This window comes from Hyperolius riggenbachi, chromosome 1 (assembly GCF_040937935.1).
Source record: "Hyperolius riggenbachi isolate aHypRig1 chromosome 1, aHypRig1.pri, whole genome shotgun sequence".
NCBI lineage: Eukaryota > Metazoa > Chordata > Amphibia > Anura > Hyperoliidae > Hyperolius > Hyperolius riggenbachi.
In genome coordinates, this window is record NC_090646.1 from 302,743,565 (window position 1) to 302,761,967 (window position 18,403).

General features: G+C 43.3%; 1 protein-coding gene across 1 annotated transcript in view; it reads right to left on the reverse strand.

Moving 5' to 3' along the window:
• NDUFA7 (NADH:ubiquinone oxidoreductase subunit A7) overlaps positions 1–18,403 on the reverse strand; it is an 85,164-nt gene that overhangs the window by 48,908 nt on the left and 17,853 nt on the right. Inside the window, exon 2 of the mRNA XM_068233802.1 lies at positions 1,018–1,067. Within this exon, the coding sequence (XP_068089903.1) occupies positions 1,018–1,067 (50 nt within the window). The remainder of the gene's footprint in view (positions 1–1,017; positions 1,068–18,403) is intronic.

The following is an 18,403-nucleotide window of genomic DNA, read 5'->3' on the forward strand; positions in this document are numbered from 1 at the left end:
ACAGCTGAAATCTCTGAGACAGCTTTTTGTATCCTTCCCCTAAACCATGAAGGTGAACAATCTTTGTCTTCAGGTCATTTGAGAGTTGTTTTGAGACCCCCATGTTGTTCCTCTTCAGAAAAAATTAAGAGGAGGGAAACTTACAACTTACCCCCTTAAATACTCTCTCTCATAATTGGATTCACTTGCGTATGTAGGTCAGGGGTCACTGAGCTTACGAAGCCGATTTGAGTTCCAATAATTAGTTCTAAGGGTTTAGGAATCAATAAAATGACAACAGTGTCCAAATTTATGCACCTGCCTAATTTTATTTAAACCATTATTGCGCACTTTCTGTAAATCCAATAATCTTAATTTCACTTCTCAAATATCACTGTGATTTGTCTCCTATGCAATATATTTAACTGACATTTTTTATTGTAACAACCAACACAGGAAAATCATGACAATTAACAAGGCTGCCCAAACTTTCGCATCCCACTGTATCTCCGTTTATTTTCATCTCGGATTCACTTTAAACCCAGTAAATTTGTGAAGTACATTGTGTGACTCTTTATTAGGCTCATTGTACAGCAGTGTTCTAAAGCTGTATATTAATACAATCTTCGTACATGAGGTTTTGCGCATGTGTTTCCACCACATATTATGCCAATGTCCTTGGCGACAACCCTTTTCCAATATAAGTAATGTGTGGGGATCGTGCAAACTAAAGGAGTGAACTATGCGTTTTTGCCCCACACTCGAAAAAATGCTCTAGGTGTTTAGCCATGACTGTTAAAGCTAACACGCTTTTGCATACAAGGAACATGCGTACAAGCATACAAGGAATACGCATACAAGCAATATGCGGAAATAACACGAGAAGTAATAATAAGTCCCAAGCAAACAGCAGTACAGTTATTACCATTGGCATAGGTCCTGTGAGATGTACTTGGGTTGCAAATCATGATCAACAGGCAGGATTTGTCATTTATCTAAATAAATCAGTTCAGTTACATTTTTTCAAAGTTATGTTACCTGCTTGAGATTTCTGTGTAACGCAGCTGTAGTTTTTCTTGCAGATTATGCTACAATGAAAAATTAAATATAAAAATAAATCTATTTATAGCACAAATATAAATCTTCCTTAAAATACAGTAAAATCAGTTATTAAAAGTAGCTATATTGTATTTCCAGTGATCTACCTGAATTTTCCTCTATAAGGCTGGATTTACAGTGGTCTGTTGCACAACTCTCGTATTATCACGTGTGAACTGTAACAGTTATTTGGGTTGAAAAAAAGACATACGTCCATCGAGTTCAACTAGAAAACAAAGTACATCACCAGCCTGCTCCCTCACATATCCCTGCCAATCCAGAAGGCGGCAAAAAAAAAAAAACCCCACAAGGCATGGTCCAATTAGCCCCAAAAGGGAACAAAAATCCTTCCCGACACCGGATGGCAATCAGAAAAAATCCCTGGATCAAAACCACTGGGCATTACCTAGTAATTATAGCCATGGATGTCTTTCAATGCAAGTAAAGCATCTAATGCCAGGAATACACGGTACCGCTCGATTATGCCGTCCGATCGATACCCCGCGGGCGATTTTCTTATCTTCTGCTCGTTTTCCTTATCTTTTTCCATTGTCCCCCATACGATATCGAGTGCGGAATCGATCGGGCGGGTGAATCGGACATGTTGGAAATGATCATTTCGAGACATAAATGGCTCAATTGAGCGGTACAAACCGTGCATTCCCAGCATAAGCCCCCTTTAAATACAGATATATAATTTGCCATTACTTCCTGTGGCAATGCATTCCACATCTTAATCACTCTTAACGTAAAGAACCCTTTCCTAAATAAATGGCTGAAACGTTTTTCCTCCATGCGCAGATCATGCCCTCTAGTCCTTTGAGAAGGCCTAGGGACAAAAAGCTCATCCGTCAAGCTTTTAAATTGCCCTCTGATGTAATGATACATGTTAATTAGATCCCCTCTAAGGCGTCTTTTCTCAAACTGAATAAATAGAGACTGGACATATACAAAGCCTGCATACAACGCAATAACACAAACCATTACGTGAGTTGACATGGGGAATTATTCTGCAACACAACTGAGCAATGTAAACTAGCCCTTAGAGGAAACTCAAATAGACAAACTAAAAGCCATATTTTATATGCAAAGATAATTTTACATTTCAAATAATGCACTATATATAAAAAATAGGAAATTAAATTTGTGAACAAACTTGATGCTGGCTTGAAAAAGCTAACTGTATAACTGAGTTAGTGTGAGAATGGCTGCAACTTTCCATATTAACAGTCAGTTGGTGAAATCTGATTCGCTATTAGTAACTCCACCCACTTTTTCAAATCTTGAGCAGCAGTCACCCAAAGACTCAGGGTGCGTTTCCACTATTGCGGTGGGAAATCGCTGCAGATTCTCCGTGGACGAATTCGCATGCAGGAGCGAAATCGCATGCAGTTGTATGCGAATTTTACCGCGAATTCGCATACGATTTCGCATGGATGACGCTGTGTGCGAATTTAACCATGTCAGTACCTGTGTGCTTTTTCATCGATTCCATGCGAAATCGTATGCGAATTCGCATGAAAAAACACCATGCGAATTCCCTATTAAATACATTGTATGCGAATCGCATGCGTGTGTGCGGTGTCCGAATTCGGATGGCTCTGCTGAGCAGATTTTTCCTGCACAAGAAAATGCTCCGTTTTCCTGATAAGTGGACACAGGCTCATTCACTTTCATTGGTTATGCGAATTTGCATGCGGGGAACGCATGCGAATTCGCGTTAGTGGAAACGCACCCTAAAGGTGCCCATACATCAGACAATGTATGGGCAGATCGACCAAGACACAGATCTCTCTCTGATCGTAGAGATGTTACCTGCACATACACCGCAGGCCGATTCCCGGTCGATTTCAGTATCAAATCTCTTTTGGGAATTGGCCTTGTGGAGGGCTTAATAAGCAACTGAAAAATAAGTTATCTGGTAAGTGTGTCCCATGAGGGGCGGGACCGACTTCCTATTATTGGAGTGGGCACACCTCTAAAAAAAAAAAAAAATTTAAAAGTGGAGATAGTGGTGGACTTACCTCCAACATTCAAAACAGAAGGTAATTTCAAACAGCATTTCTTTATTTGCGGGCGCACCCGATAGTACTATTTGGATTCCTGAGATTTTACCTGGTGTTGAGGAGCACAGTTATAATATTGCTTTATTAGGGAAAAATGTGCCCCCTGGTGCCTCGTTCACTTACATGCGCCCCACATAGTTGCCAGCGTAACTTGGGTACATATTTGACGCTACACACGCCCACGCATCTGTAATGTATCTACTTCCCGCTTTTACGGAAGCAGACATATTGTTAACATCCGGTGTTTACCAATTAGCTTCTCTGCCGTGGAAGTTAGCTGACATAGGTGAGAGATCAAATTACAACTTGTGATTAGTCACAGATGAGGTGGAATTCGAGAGGCTAAACTCTAAATACATACAGGGTGAATTTCTCTGTTTTCCTTCTGTCCTGTTCAAGAGTTCAGGTCCATTTTAAGCTGGATTAACAGTGGACCATTGCATAATGCACACGTTCTAATGAGTATGAACTGCAATGGAGACTGGACAGACTTTCATACAAAGCCTGCATGCAGTGAGTTAGAATAACACAATCCGTTACAATGCTACACTGTGAACAGGCCCACAGAAATATAAGGGCAGTGAGTTGACAAGTAGAATTATTTTGCAACACAACTGAACACTAGCCCTAATTGGTTCACATGGAGTCAGATGTGGAGTCGGTCCAAAAATCCGCCGACTCCGACTCCTCAGTTTAGGATTCCACAGACTCAGACTCCTCTAATTTGCATATTACAATTTTGTTGATTAAAAGTATGTAACGTGAAATTCGTCTCTTAAAGAGAACCAGAGATGAAGCACCCTCTTGTATTTTACCTTATAAATCAGTGGGAACATGACAGTAAACACCTAATCTGCCCTTTGTTTCATTGTTCTCTGTGTAATCTGACTGTTATCACCTCTGATAAGAATCCCCGACTGAGAAGTCAGGCTGCTCCGTCTAGCTTTGCTACAGAAAGATTATAGCTAAATCTGTCTTCTGTGGTGTTATTTCAAGCCCAAGCCTGCCCCCTTGTGGCTTTGCTATAATGACTCAGCAATAATTGGTAGTTCTGCGCCTGCGCAGTAAAGCCCGGAGGACGTCCGATGATGTCAGCGCGCCCGCGTGGGACGCAGAAGAGCCCGTCCTTGGAGCGCAGAAGAGCCCGACCTGGCAGCCGGCCTGGCCAGGTCGGGTCGGCCACCGAAGACGACCGGAAGCCTCTGGAGCGGCGGCGAGGGCACCTCCTGCCTGCCACGGGCTGGAGGAAGCCCCAGGTAAGTGGATATGGATTTTTATTTTTTTAAACGTTTCCCTGAACCTTCCCTTTAAAAATACGGGGACTGCTTTATTAAAGCAGCACAAGTAACTAATTTTGATTGGTTTATTTCATCTTTGTGGACTAAGCACAGCTATTACTGTATACTGTATACATTATTTTTAATGACTTATCTGGGAAATAGAACATTTTATCATATTTTCTATTTTAATTACAGTTACAAATTCATTAGGAGTCGGAGTCAGTGCATTTTTTCCCGACTCCGACTCCAGGCACCCAAAATTGCCCGACTCCACAGCCCTGGTCAGATCACAAAGCCCATCAGACAGTTCAGTGTCTGCTCCGATAGTGTTTTGTGTCCGATTGGAGTCTGAGACAGAGGCATTTCCACCATAGGCTTCTATGGAAAAGCATCTGCTGCCTGGAAAAATTTTGCAGGTCAAATATTTGCATTAAAATTTACCAGAACAGATCAAACGAATCCATTCTGGACTGATATCTGCAGAGAGAGAGAGAGAGAGAGAGAGAGAGAGAGAGAGAGAGAGAGAGAGAGAGCAAAGTGACATCATTAGGAGATTGAAGTAAACAAGGAGACCGAGAGCCCAATATAGTGTAGTATCTTAGTGACAGGTGCACAACAAAGCAATGGTTATACTCACAAATGTAGGTCGCCACAAAGGCAACCACTGGATAGGCAGGCAGGGAGAATTATAACCTGACCCCGCTCAGGTATAAGAAGTCGCTCTCTGTAGATAGGGAGAAATAGGAATACAACACTCCACCAAGGGTGGACTAGACAATTTATAGAGTAGTATCACAGAGGAGCCAAATAGAGTAAAAACGATTAAAAGCCGTTTAAAAAGGGGGAAGCTGGTGGACTCACCTCCCTCATACAAAGAAAAACCGGACAATGGGACGTTACTCACAATATAAAGTAACTTTCATTTAAAAGCTCTAAGGTTGCAACACGTTTCACGAGTCACTATCATGCTTTATCAGGCAATAGTTTGGAGGGTACTATGGGAAAAAACAGAAGGGAATAAGGATTGCCAGAGGAGCAATTAACACAAAAATCCCAAAAATATGCATACTGTTGTATTTTGGGGTTTTTTGTGTTAAGTGCTCCTCTGGCAATCCTTATTCCCTTCTGTTTTTTCCCATACTACTCTCCAAACTATTGCCTGATGAAGCGGGATAGTAACCCGTGAAACGCGTTGCAACCTTGGAGCTTTTAAATAAAAGTTACTTTATATTGTGAGTAACGTCCCATTGTCCGTTTTTTCTTTGTATGAGGGAGGTGAATCCACCAACTTCCCCCTTTTTAAACTGCTTTTAATCGGTTTTACTCTATTTGGTGCCTCTGTGATACTACTCTATAAATCATTAGGAGATTGTGATTTGTTGGAGGATGTTGTAGGAAGTGGTAAACTGAGGCGCCCTTCTGACCACATTGTAAAGGAGAAGCAGAGGTTCAGCGGTAGCCTGTTATAGAAGGACTATCCTGGAATACTATTGATGGATATTATGGAATAGAGAGGAAGAAACGAGGCACTGAAGCAATGAAGGTGTACCTTTAATCCTAGGTTGTAGACACAGCGGGGTGTACAGTGGGGGTGAGGGGAAGGCCTGACAGCTGTTTCGCTTAGAAAAGCTTCTTCAGAGGCGCGTAGTAAAGAACAAACTGACCCAAGTATTATGCAGCCATAAATAGTTTCACTTACCGCCTCTCGGTGGTTAGCAACGCCCTCCGAGTCCTGGCCGCAGTGTCCGGCATATTGGCTCCGCCCCCGGAAGTGATGCGCACTATGCTTCGACATGTAGGGAAGCGGCAAGTCTCCCTGCTTCCTGTGTCGCATCATACGTCGGGTTACGCGTCACAGCCTGCCTACTCATTGGCCGTATCTCGGGTTTGTTGCCATAGTGATCATAAACAGTTGCTGCATAAATACAAGGGGACACAATCGTCATTTAAAAACATAAATGGTGATCATAAACTTGTTCATTAGTAGCCAGATAACTCCTACGGACTAAGGAGGGGAAACTAAGAGAATTTAACAAGATAATCAATACTTAGATAGAAAACAGTGAAGTTCGTTTCTTTCATTAAGTCCCAGGGGGCCGCACGCTCCAGTTTCAGAAATTAGCCTAGCTTCATTCTGGAGCAGTGCTTGCTCATGATTACCTCCTCTATGGGGTATGGGGATTTGTTTTAGACCCATAAACTGCAATGAGGCTGCGCTACCATTATGACAATCTCGCATGTGTTTAATGAATCTGCCAGCTCCTATGCCTGTTACTATAGAATTGACATGTTCTTGGAATCTGGTGCAAATCATGCGAGTAGTCTGTCCTATATAGAACCTATTGCATGAACATATGACTGCATATACTGTATTTTTAGATCGGCAATGCAGGAATTGATTAAATTTGATGAATTTAGCACCAAGATATGTGCTTTTGCCAGTTTTGAATTGTGCACAATTATTACAATTTCCGCATCTAAAATTGCCGACTGGAGTGTATTTTTGCAACCAATTTGATTCATGCAATTCTCTGAACTCACTGTTGGTGACAATGTCACCAATTGTGCGTGCCCTTCTGAATGAAACCAGAGGTTTGTGGCTGACAACTCCAGATGGACCCATGCCCATCTGGAGCTCACACCAATGTTTCTGAATTATTGCCTTGATTCTATCTGACATGGGCGAATAATCGAATACACAGGTAAAGGGCCGCCCACCAGATCTAGAGCTGTTGACAGCTCTCTTCCTGTATGTCAGAAGGTCCACTCGATTACGGGCATCAGCCCTACGAAAGGCCTGGTTCAGATCGCTCATATCATATCCCCTAGTGGACAATCTGATGGCCAGTTCTCTGCTCTGTTGGATGAAATCATCCCTTTTGGAATTATTCCTTTTTAGCCGAACGAACTGTCCATAGGGGATTGATTGGATCGTGTGAGGCGGATGATAGCTAGACTGGAGGAGCACGGAGTTGGTGGCTGTGTTTTTTCGATGTCCCCTACATTGTATGTGTCCCTCTTCAACATACAGTTCCAGGTCCAAAAAGTGCAGTGTAGGACTAGCCACTACACCTGTGAACTGCATGTTGAGGTCATTGCAATTAATGTATCTAAGGAATTCATCGAATTCACTCTCCGTGCCCCTCCAAGTCATCACCACATCGTCCACATATCGGTACCAATGGCCAATCTTGTTTTTAAAAGGGTTAGTGGTCCCTAGTATATACCTTTTCTCCCAGAACCAGAGGAAAAGATTCGAGAACGTTGGGGCTACCGGAGTTCCCATGGCTACTCCGGATCTCTGATGGTACCATTTGTTATTAAACAAAAAGACATTGTGTGATATGACAAACTTAAGGCATTGCACGAGATAGTCAACCCATTGGGGTTCCTCCCCACATTCAAGTAGCAACTCTCCTATCACCCGAACCCCCTGGTCTTGGGGGATACGGGTGTAGAGATTAACCACGTCAATAGAGGCCAGGATTTCGTTCTCCCCAAGTTCCACGCCCTCGACTCTGCCCAGAGTGTCCAAGGTGTCAGCCAGGTGGGTGCGTATCATCCTCAAAAAAGGTCGTAGTTTGAAATCCAAAAATTTGGATAAAGGTTCTGTAAGAGAACCCCTAGCTGACACTATCGGAACCCCTAGCTGATCCAATCAATCCCCTATGGACAGTTCGTTCGGCTAAAGGAATAATTCCAAAAGGGATGATTTCATCCAACAGAGCAGAGAACTGGCCATCAGATTGTCCACTAGGGGATATGATATGAGCGATCTGAACCAGGCCTTTCGTAGGGCTGATGCCCGTAATCGAGTGGACCTTCTGACATACAGGAAGAGAGCTGTCAACAGCTCTAGATCTGGTGGGCGGCCCTTTACCTGTGTATTCGATTATTCGCCCATGTCAGATAGAATCAAGGCAATAATTCAGAAACATTGGTGTGAGCTCCAGATGGGCATGGGTCCATCTGGAGTTGTCAGCCACAAACCTCTGGTTTCATTCAGAAGGGCACGCACAATTGGTGACATTGTCACCAACAGTGAGTTCAGAGAATTGCATGAATCAAATTGGTTGCAAAAATACACTCCAGTCGGCAATTTTAGATGCGGAAATTGTAATCATTGTGCACAATTCAAAACTGGCAAAAGCACATATCTTGGTGCTAAATTCATCAAATTTAATCAATTCCTGCATTGCCGATCTAAAAATACAGTATATGCAGTCATATGTTCATGCAATAGGTTCTATATAGGACAGACTACTCGCATGATTTGCACCAGATTCCAAGAACATGTCAATTCTATAGTAACAGGCATAGGAGCTGGCAGATTCATTAAACACATGCGAGATTGTCATAATGGTAGCGCAGCCTCATTGCAGTTTATGGGTCTAAAACAAATCCCCATACCCCATAGAGGAGGTAATCATGAGCAAGCACTGCTCCAGAATGAAGCTAGGCTAATTTCTGAAACTGGAGCGTGCGGCCCCCTGGGACTTAATGAAAGAAACGAACTTCACTGCTTTCTATCTAAGTATTGATTATCTTGTTAAATTCTCTTAGTTTCCCCTCCTTAGTCCGTAGGAGTTATCTGGCTACTAATGAACAAGTTTATGATCACCATTTATATGTTTTTAAATGACGATTGTGTCCCCTTGTATTTATGCAGCAACTGTTTATGATCACTATGGCAACAAACCCGAGATACGGCCAATGAGTAGGCAGGCTGTGACGCGTAACCCGACGTATGATGCGACACAGGAAGCAGGGAGACTTGCCGCTTCCCTACAGGTCGAAGCATAGTGCGCATCACTTCCGGGGGCGGAGCCAATATGCCGGACACTGCGGCCAGGACTCGGAGGGCGTTGCTAACCACCGAGAGGCGGTAAGTGAAACTATTTATGGCTGCATAATACTTGGGTCAGTTTGTTCTTTACTACGTGCCTCTGAAGAAGCTTTTCTAAGCGAAACAGCTGTCAGGCCTTCCCCTCACCCCCACTGTACACCCCGCTGTGTCTACAACCTAGGATTAAAGGTACACCTTCATTGCTTCAGTGCCTCGTTTCTTCCTCTCTATTCCATACATCATTGTTTGTTCCCGGGAGCACGCTGCAAGATGAAGTACGTGATCCAGGTTATCCCTTGACCTCCCTACCCGCAACTAGTGCCAGTCTGTCTCTCTCTCTATTGATGCAATATTGATGGATATTACTACCCAATCCAGAAGAACAATGGACAGCTAAACTCGCATTTACAATGTATTGGAAGCCCTCAATCTTATTATTCAAGTTGCCTAGACCACTCAGATTATCTGGACTACCGTTACCAAAATATTTGGGATTTGGCTGTCATAGCAGGTACTGTGGCCTTTGTTCTATCGCCTAATTTGGATTCCTCTGTTAATCCTGCACCTTGTTCCTTGGAATAGATTACCTGGAAGATGTAGTTCACCCTCCTTGTTGTAATAGAGTCACACTGGGCAATTTAATAAACCTCTTAATTTGAGAGCTATCTGTGTGTGCTCAGTGCTTACCAACCTCTCACAGCTTGCTGTAACAGACGGCTCCACCCACTTTTGCAATCCTTAAAGAGGAACTCCAGTGAAAATAATTTAATATAAAAAGGTGCTTAATTTTTACAATAATTATGTATACATGATTTAGTCAGAGTTTGCTCATTGTAAAATCTTTCCTCTCCCAGATTCACATTCTGACATGTATTACATGGTGACATTGTTACTGTGGGCAGATTATGCAGCTGTTCTGGCTTTAACAGACAGCTATAAACAGCCATTTCCTGTGTGTGTCATTGTTACATTGTGGCAGTTTGCCCAGAGTACCGTACGGTACCAGAGCCTCTTGTGGGAGGGGTTTCAGCACAAAATCAGTCATACAGCGCCCCCTGATGGTCTGTTTGTGAAAATCATTATATTTTTCATGTAAAAGTGGGTATCAGCTACTGATTGGGATAAAGTTCAATTCTTGGTCGGAGTTTCTCTTTAAAGCAGGATTGTCGGCCACAAAATCAAGATCAAAACCAAGAAGGAAAATGCCTGGAACAGTTTTCTCTTTATTATATAAAATTCACTGAAATAAAAACCTGGACAGTATAAAACATATATTATGTAAGTATAAAAAGTATCTATATCTATCTATCTATCGATGTATATATATGTATCTATCTAGCTATCTATCTATCTATTATATATATATATTTTTTTTTTTTTGCGAAGATAGTATGTCTGGCTGTTTCTGCTCCTTTAAAGAGGAGCTCGTCAGCCATACTATCTGGAAAAAAAAACAAAAAAAACACATATATAAGTAGATAAATACTTGCTCTACTTAACATACCGTATGTATTGCACTGCCTATGTTTTGATTTTTGTGATTTTTCTACAGTAAAATAAAGAAAATCCTTAGCATTTCCCATATTTACTGTGGGTATTTTGAAACCAATCCTGATGTAATTTCCTCCCTTACTCTCCTCTACCTGATTTGCCCGCCCTTTACTATAGAAAGTGCATTGTCTCAGCATGAGAAATATTGGCCAACCAAAGAGGAACAGAGGTGTGGGAGGGGAAACCGGGAGGGAAAGAGTTTTCAACCAATCAGGCTACATTAGTTAAGTCTGAGAGCAAGTAGAGAAGCAAAAAAAGGACAACCCAGCATGCCCTGCAACTTCCTTTTTGTGTAACACATTTTGACAGCATACTATGGGTTAGTCCCGCCCCCTAACCCTGCCAGGACCAGTCATTATACATTTTTGCCCCACCCTACTCAAGCTGCTTTTTTTTCCTGTCCTAAGTCGGGACTAGTCAATGTCTTTTTTTCTCTGTTTTTTTTTCTTTTTTTTCTGCCTACCTGCTGTGTTCCTGCAGCCTTTCCGCATGGTCTCCCCCTCCACCATGCGAAGCTCTGCCGCTGTTGCTAAACACACCTTGGAGACAGAGAAAATCACCCCCCTTTTCTGGCTGATCTTTTCAAGGGCGCAAGAGGAGCATATGCTGTAAATCAGCATCTCCGGGAAGAGCGAGCACAGGTTGCCGATGGGTACCTCCGCTGGATGCGCTCCACAATGAGAATAGCTGGCGACGAAACTTCCGCCCTGCGCTCCAGCTCTACTTCCGGTTTCTAGGAGAAGTGACGTAGGACGCCAACTCCAGCCTCCATTTAAGCCGGTGGAACATAACTAACGCTGCAGCGGGGACAGACGGAGCAGTTACACAGCTAAGGAGTGGTGAGACATTACAAACAAACAAACAGAGTTTATATACAGGTGGATACCGTAAGTGGCATTGCGCCTTATACAGTGGTGTGAAAAACTATTTGCCCCCTTCCTGACTTCTTATTCTTTTGCATGTTTGTCACACTTAAATGTTTCTGCAACTATTAGTCAAAGATAACCTAATTGAACACAAAATGCAGTTTTAAATGATGGTTTTTATTATTTGGTGAGAAAAAAAAACTCCAAATCTACATGGCCCTATGTGAAAAAGTGATTGCCCCCCTTGTTAAAAAATAACTTAAAGGTGGTTTATTACACCTGAGTTCAATTTCTGTAGTCACCCCCAGGCCTGATTACTGCCACACCTGTTTCAATCAAGAAATCACTTAAATAGGAGCTATCTGACACAGAAGTAGACCAAAAGCACTCTAAAAGCTAGACATCATGCCAAGATCCAAAGAAATTCAGGAACAAATGAGAACAAAAGTACTGTAATTGAAATCTATCAGTCCGGTAAAGGTTATAAAGCCATTTCTAAAGCTTTGGGACTCCAGCAAACCACAGTGAGAGCCATTATCCACAAATGGCAAACACATGGAACAGTGATGAACCTTCCCAGGAGTGGCCGGCCGACCAAAATTACCCCAAGAGCGCAGAGAAAACTCATCCGAGAGGCCACAAAAGACCCCAGGACAACATCTAAAGAACTGCAGGCCTCACTTGCCTCAATTAAGGTCAGTGTTCACGACTCCACCATAAGAAAGAGACTGGGCAAAAATGGCTTGCATGGAAGCTATCCAAGGCGCAAACCACTTTTAAGCAAAAAGAACATTAAGGCTCGTCTCAATTTTGCTAAAAAAAATCTCAATGATTGCCAAGACTTTTGGGAAAATACCTTGTGGACCGATGAGACAAAAGTTGAACTTTTTGGAAGGTGCGTGTCCCGTTACATCTGGCGTAGAAGTAACACAGCATTTCAGCAGAAGAACATCATACCAACAGTAAAATATGGTGGTGGTAGTGTGATGGTCTGGGGTTGTTTTGCTGCTTCAGGACCTGGAAGGCATGCTGTGATAGATGGAACCATGAATTCTACTGTCTGCCAAAAAATCCTGAAGGAGAATGTCCGGCCATCTGTTCGTCAACTCAAGCTGAAGCGATCTTGGGTGCTGCAGCAGGACAATGACCCAAAAGACACCAGCAAATCCACCTCTGAATGGCTGAAGAAAAACAAAATGAAGACTTTGGAGAGGCCTAGTCAAAGTCCTGACCTGAATCCTATTGAGATGTTGTGGCATGACCTTAAAAAAGCGGTTCATGCTAGAAAACCCTCAAATAAAGCTGAATTACAACAATTCTGCAAAGATGAGTGGGCCAAAATTCCTCCAGAGCGCTGTAAAAGACTCGTTGCAAGTTATCGCAAATACTTGATTGCAGTTATTGCTGCTAAAGGGGGCCCAACCAGTTATTAGGTTCAGGGGGCAATTTCTTTTTCACACAGGGCCATGTAGGTTTTGAGGTTTTTTTCTCACTAAATAATAAAAACCGTCATTTAAAACTGCATTTTGTGTTCAATTATGTTATCTTTGAATAATAGTTAACGGTTTTTGATGAGCAGAAACATTTAAGTGCGACAAACATGCAAAAGAATAAGAAATCAGGAAGGGGGCAAATAGTTTTTCACACCACTGTACATGTTATCACTCTGTGTCTGTAGGACTCCAGTGTTTACATTTTGCCTACGTCCTGTCTAAAGCTGGGCTGCAGCAGCCGGGAGGTACTATATGTTTGTTATATTAAATCAAACTCTGCTGCTATGGGAGCTAAGATCTAGCAATCTAATACACATATCCTGTATTTTCAGAGATCTATGTAAAGCATGGATCAATCTGCTCAGGAAACAGATCAGCCACAAGAGGTTGGGTAAGGCAGCGCGATACATTAATATACTTTTTTTTTTGAGGCGGTAACATTCACACTTAGAATATAATATATTCTTGTGTGTTTTGCAGCGATGAACCCCAACCTGGAACTTCTTCCTGTTCCACACACTACTCTTCTTCCAAAGTTTCCCAGAAATCACAAAGTAGAAGAGGACCTCATAAACAGCCTGAACCTGATCAGTGTTGGGCATGTGGGGGCAGACCAATGCCGGGCAAACTTTGCTCAGCGTGGTTTTTTACATTTCCTGTGGAGGAAATTCCGCAAGACCAAGATCTCCCCACACTTATTAAGGAATAGTCTATCAAACGCTTAAGGAGCAAACAGCCATTCCTATGGATGCTAGTTCAAATCCTAGGGATCAGGACAATAATCATGCTTTAGACGAAACTGAGGACATGGAAGAGATTGCAGTGGGATTTGATTTCGCTCTTGCATCCCCATTTGTAAAATCTGTTCGGGAAGCTTTAGAATGGGAGGAGCCAAAGGAACCCCAAACAAGTCTAAGAGATATTACCTGCATTTAAAGAGATTCTGAAGTGAGAATAAATCTGCCCCTGCTAAAACGCTGCTATCCCGCGGCTAAACGGGGGTCCCTTCACCCCCAAATTCCCCTTGCAAAATCCACGACCAACTTGGTCGTGGATTTTGCTCCTCCTGGAGGCAGAGCTAACGGCTGCAGCCCTGCCTCCAGTCGCGTCTATCAGCGGCGCATCGCCGCCTCTCCCCCGCCCCTTTCAGTGAAGGAAGACAAAGGGGCGGGGGAGAGGCGGAGATACGCGTCTGATAGACGTGCGTGAGGCAGGGCTGCGGCGGTTAGCCCTGCCTCAAACAGGAAGTAATCCCCCGCTGCACGAAGGGGATTTGGGGGGTCAGGGACCCCCGTTTAGCCGTGGGATAGCGGCATTTAGCAGGGGCACACATGCCCCTGCTATCTATGAGGTCTGAAGTGAGATTTATTCTCTAAGGAAGAAGGCATTATCTTTCCCTATTATGGAGGAAGTAAATGACATATTCGGAGAAGAAAGGTCTAAGGTGGAGAAGAAACCACCTTTAGCTAACAGACTAGGAAAATTATACCTGTTAGAGGGAGACCTAATGAAAAAACTAGATACCGCAGCAGTAGTAGACGCAGCAGTATCTAGACTGGCGCGTCATGTCACGCTGCCTGCTGAGGACTCGGTAGCTTTTAAGGACCCTTTGGACAGGAGGATGGACCAGGACATTAAAAAAGCCTATATTGCCATGGGGAATGCCTGTAGACCAGCTATAGCCTTCACATCAGTGGCTAAAGCAGTAAGAACATGGGCAGATAACCTAGAGGGAGCAGTCCAGGCTGGTGTGGATAATAAGACTATCCTCTCGGCTCTCGAGGAGTTTAAACTTGCGTCCGACTTCATAGGCGTTCAAACGCGTTCGACGTTTTGAGATGCACCGGCTGCGCCATGCTTCATTCGGTGACCGCTAAGCGCGCTATGTGGTTAAAACCGTGGTCAGCAGACCCCAACTCGCGTATTACGTGGTGTAAGATTCCCTATGATGAGCAAAAATTTATTTGGAAGCAAGTTGGATTCGGCCATCTCGAAAGTTACAGGAGGTAAGTCGGGGCTGCTCCCTCAGGATAGACTGAGGATAAAAGACCTTTTCAAGGTAGACAAAGAGACTTTAGAACAAATAGATCTTTTTAAAATTTTCGTCGCTGATGGCCAGGCACAAAATCAACTCTCTCTAAATATAACAAGCAGCATACTAATTCCAACGTTCAGGATCAGAAGGCCTGAGTATACAACCGCTCACAGGGAGCCAGTAGGGGGCAGATTGCACAAGTATGCTTATGCTTATCTGTGGGCGGAAAAGTTCAAAGATTGGTGGGTGACAAGGACACTGCAGGAAACGCAGTCTTGGACTTTCAAAACCCTACCTCCGGAAAATGTATTTGTAGCCACAAGGATACCCACCATTTCAAGCAAATTACAGATTCTTCAAAGTTATGTAGAGGAATTGCTGATAAAACAAGTGATTGTTCATGTTCCTCACGAGGAAAGATTCAAGGGAGTGTACTCCCCTTTGTTTTTTGTTACAAAGAAGTCGGAAGAACTCCGACCTGTGCTAGATTTAAGAGTACTTACCATATATTACAGGAGAGGTTCAAGATGGAGTCGCTGCAATCCATAATTCCCTCAATTCATGTAGGAAATTGGTTATTAGCAATCGATTTAGAAGACGCATACTTACACATACCAATTCACAGGCAATTTCAGAAATTTCTCAGGTTCGCCATAGGAGAGCTCCATTTCCAGTTCAGTGCTGCCCTTCGGGATTTGTACAGCACCAAGAACATTTACAAAGATCCTAGTGAATGTAATTGCGTCCTTGAGAGAGCAAGGCCTCCGAACACACCATTATTTAGACATATTACTAATAGAATCTTCAAGGAAAAAGCTTCTGCAGCACAGAGCAATCTTACTCGATACTTTACAGGGTTTAGGTTGGTTAGTAAACTGGAAAAAGAACAAGCTAGTGGCAACAAAAACCCTTATCTTTCTAGGAGCGGAAATCAGCACAGTAGACAATGCAATCAGAATGCCACAGGAGAAAATTTGTTTGACAATTCAGAGAATGACGGAGGTGGAAACAGTAACGACACTATCGGCGAGACAATGTATGAGAGTCATCGGAACAATGGTGGCTGCTATTCCTATGGTCAAATGGGCCAGATGGAATATGAGAAGATCGCAGAGAGTTTTCTTAAACCAGTGGACAGAACGAAGTTACGAACAAATGATAAGAATACTACCATGTATGAAGGAGGAACTACAATGGTGGAAACAGACTTCCAATCTACAGCTTTGAGAGGAGACCCCGTTATGTATCACAACCGACGCAAGTCTATGGGGATGGGGGGCTCATTTAGAACATTCCTATGTTCAGAACAGATCGAAGACACCTGCAGAGGGAATACCTGCCAATGTCTTGGAAATCAGAGCAGCCTGGAATGCGATTTTATACTTTTCGGAGAGGATCCGAGGTCAATCTGTCACCCTCAGAATGGACAATACGACAGATGTGGCCTATGTTCGAAATTAGAGGGGCACTCGCAACGGTACGCTTCTGAGAGAGGTAGCCCCAATTATGAACTGGGCGCAGAAGAACCTGACGCTATTATCCGCCATCCACATTCCAGGGACTCAAAACCGGATTGCAGATACACTGAGTCGAGGATGGATAGACCACAACGAATGGTCGCTCAACCTACGGATCTTCGAATCGATCTGTCACAGGTGGGGAAGACCACAGGTGGATTTAATGGCAACTCCAGAAAATGCGAAATGTACAATGTTCATAACGAGATTTCGTTGCAAGCAGGCGCAAGCATGGGATGCATTAACGGCTCCATAGAACTACAACTTCGCATATGTATTCCCACCAACCCCACTAATCCCTCATCTCCTCAGGCGGATACAGAGAAAGACAGTGACAGTAATAGTTGTTGTCCCATGGTGGCCACGAAGACCATGGTCCCCCTTACTACGGAAACTATTAACGGAACCCCCGTTCAGACTACCATGCCCCAGGGACCTGCTGAGTCAGGGGAAGATACTACACCCACATCCCAAAAGACTCAATTTGACAGCGTGCAAATTGAAAGGAAGAAACTGATTGAGATAGGGTGCTCAGACGTAGTTACCGAAACTATGTTAAAGGCTAGGAAGTTGTCCACCAAAAAAATGTATCACAACATCTGGGACACGTATACTTTGTTTATGACCGAGAGGAACATAGATCCAATGGATCCGCCAATATCTTATTGCCTAGAAGTCCTGCAGGTGGGTCTTGATATGGGCCTCGGTTTAAGAACAATAAAGGGCCAAATTTCTGCTATCTCTGCGCTAACAGACAAAAGATGGGCAGTCCATCCTTTAGTCATGCAATTTATCAGAGCAGTAACCAAACTGAGACCACCAAGGCGAAACCATTATCCTCAATGGGATTTGCCCACAGTGCTTCAGGGTCTGTCCAGGTCACCTTTTGAGCCACGGAAGGATTACAACCTGGTTAACCTCACACTGAAGCCGGTTTTCCTAGTAGCCATTGCGTTAGCACGCCGAGTGTCCGAAATCCAGGCCCTTACTATTGACCCGACGCACCTTCAATTCTTCCCTGATAGGGTAACATTAACGCCTAACCTAGTTTGTGTCAAAAGTAGCAACTGCATTCCACTTCAATCAGGAATGGAATCTACCTGTATTTGTGGATGAGTCTGCAACAGAACCAAACTCCCTGAATATACCAATGCTTCTAAAACAATACTTAGACAGCACTAGGGGGATCCGTAAAACAGACAGACTATTTATAATACCTACAGGATATCGCAAGGGACAACCGGCGACGACAAGAACAATTTCCTCATGGCTTGTAAGAGCGATTAGGGCGGCATATAGAGCAACAGGGGCGCAGCCTCCTACGAACATAACTGCACACTCGACTAGAGCAATTTCTACCTCATGGGCAGCACTGGCAGGAGTATCTTCAGAGATCATTTGTAGAGCCGCCAACTGATCATCAGCCAACACCTTCATTAACCACTATAGGATAGACCAGGGAGCATCCTCCACGGCCCACTTTGGGAAGGTGGTTCTTTCATCTGCACAGATTACAACAGGGAATACCTGACAGAGTACCTGCATTTTTTGAATTGTATTTGCATGACTAAGATGCATAATGTTTTCATTTATCTGCACCTCAGAATGTAGTAGCAATACAATTACTTTGTTTTTTGGCATCATATATGTCTCCCTCCCTTTTTATTAGTCT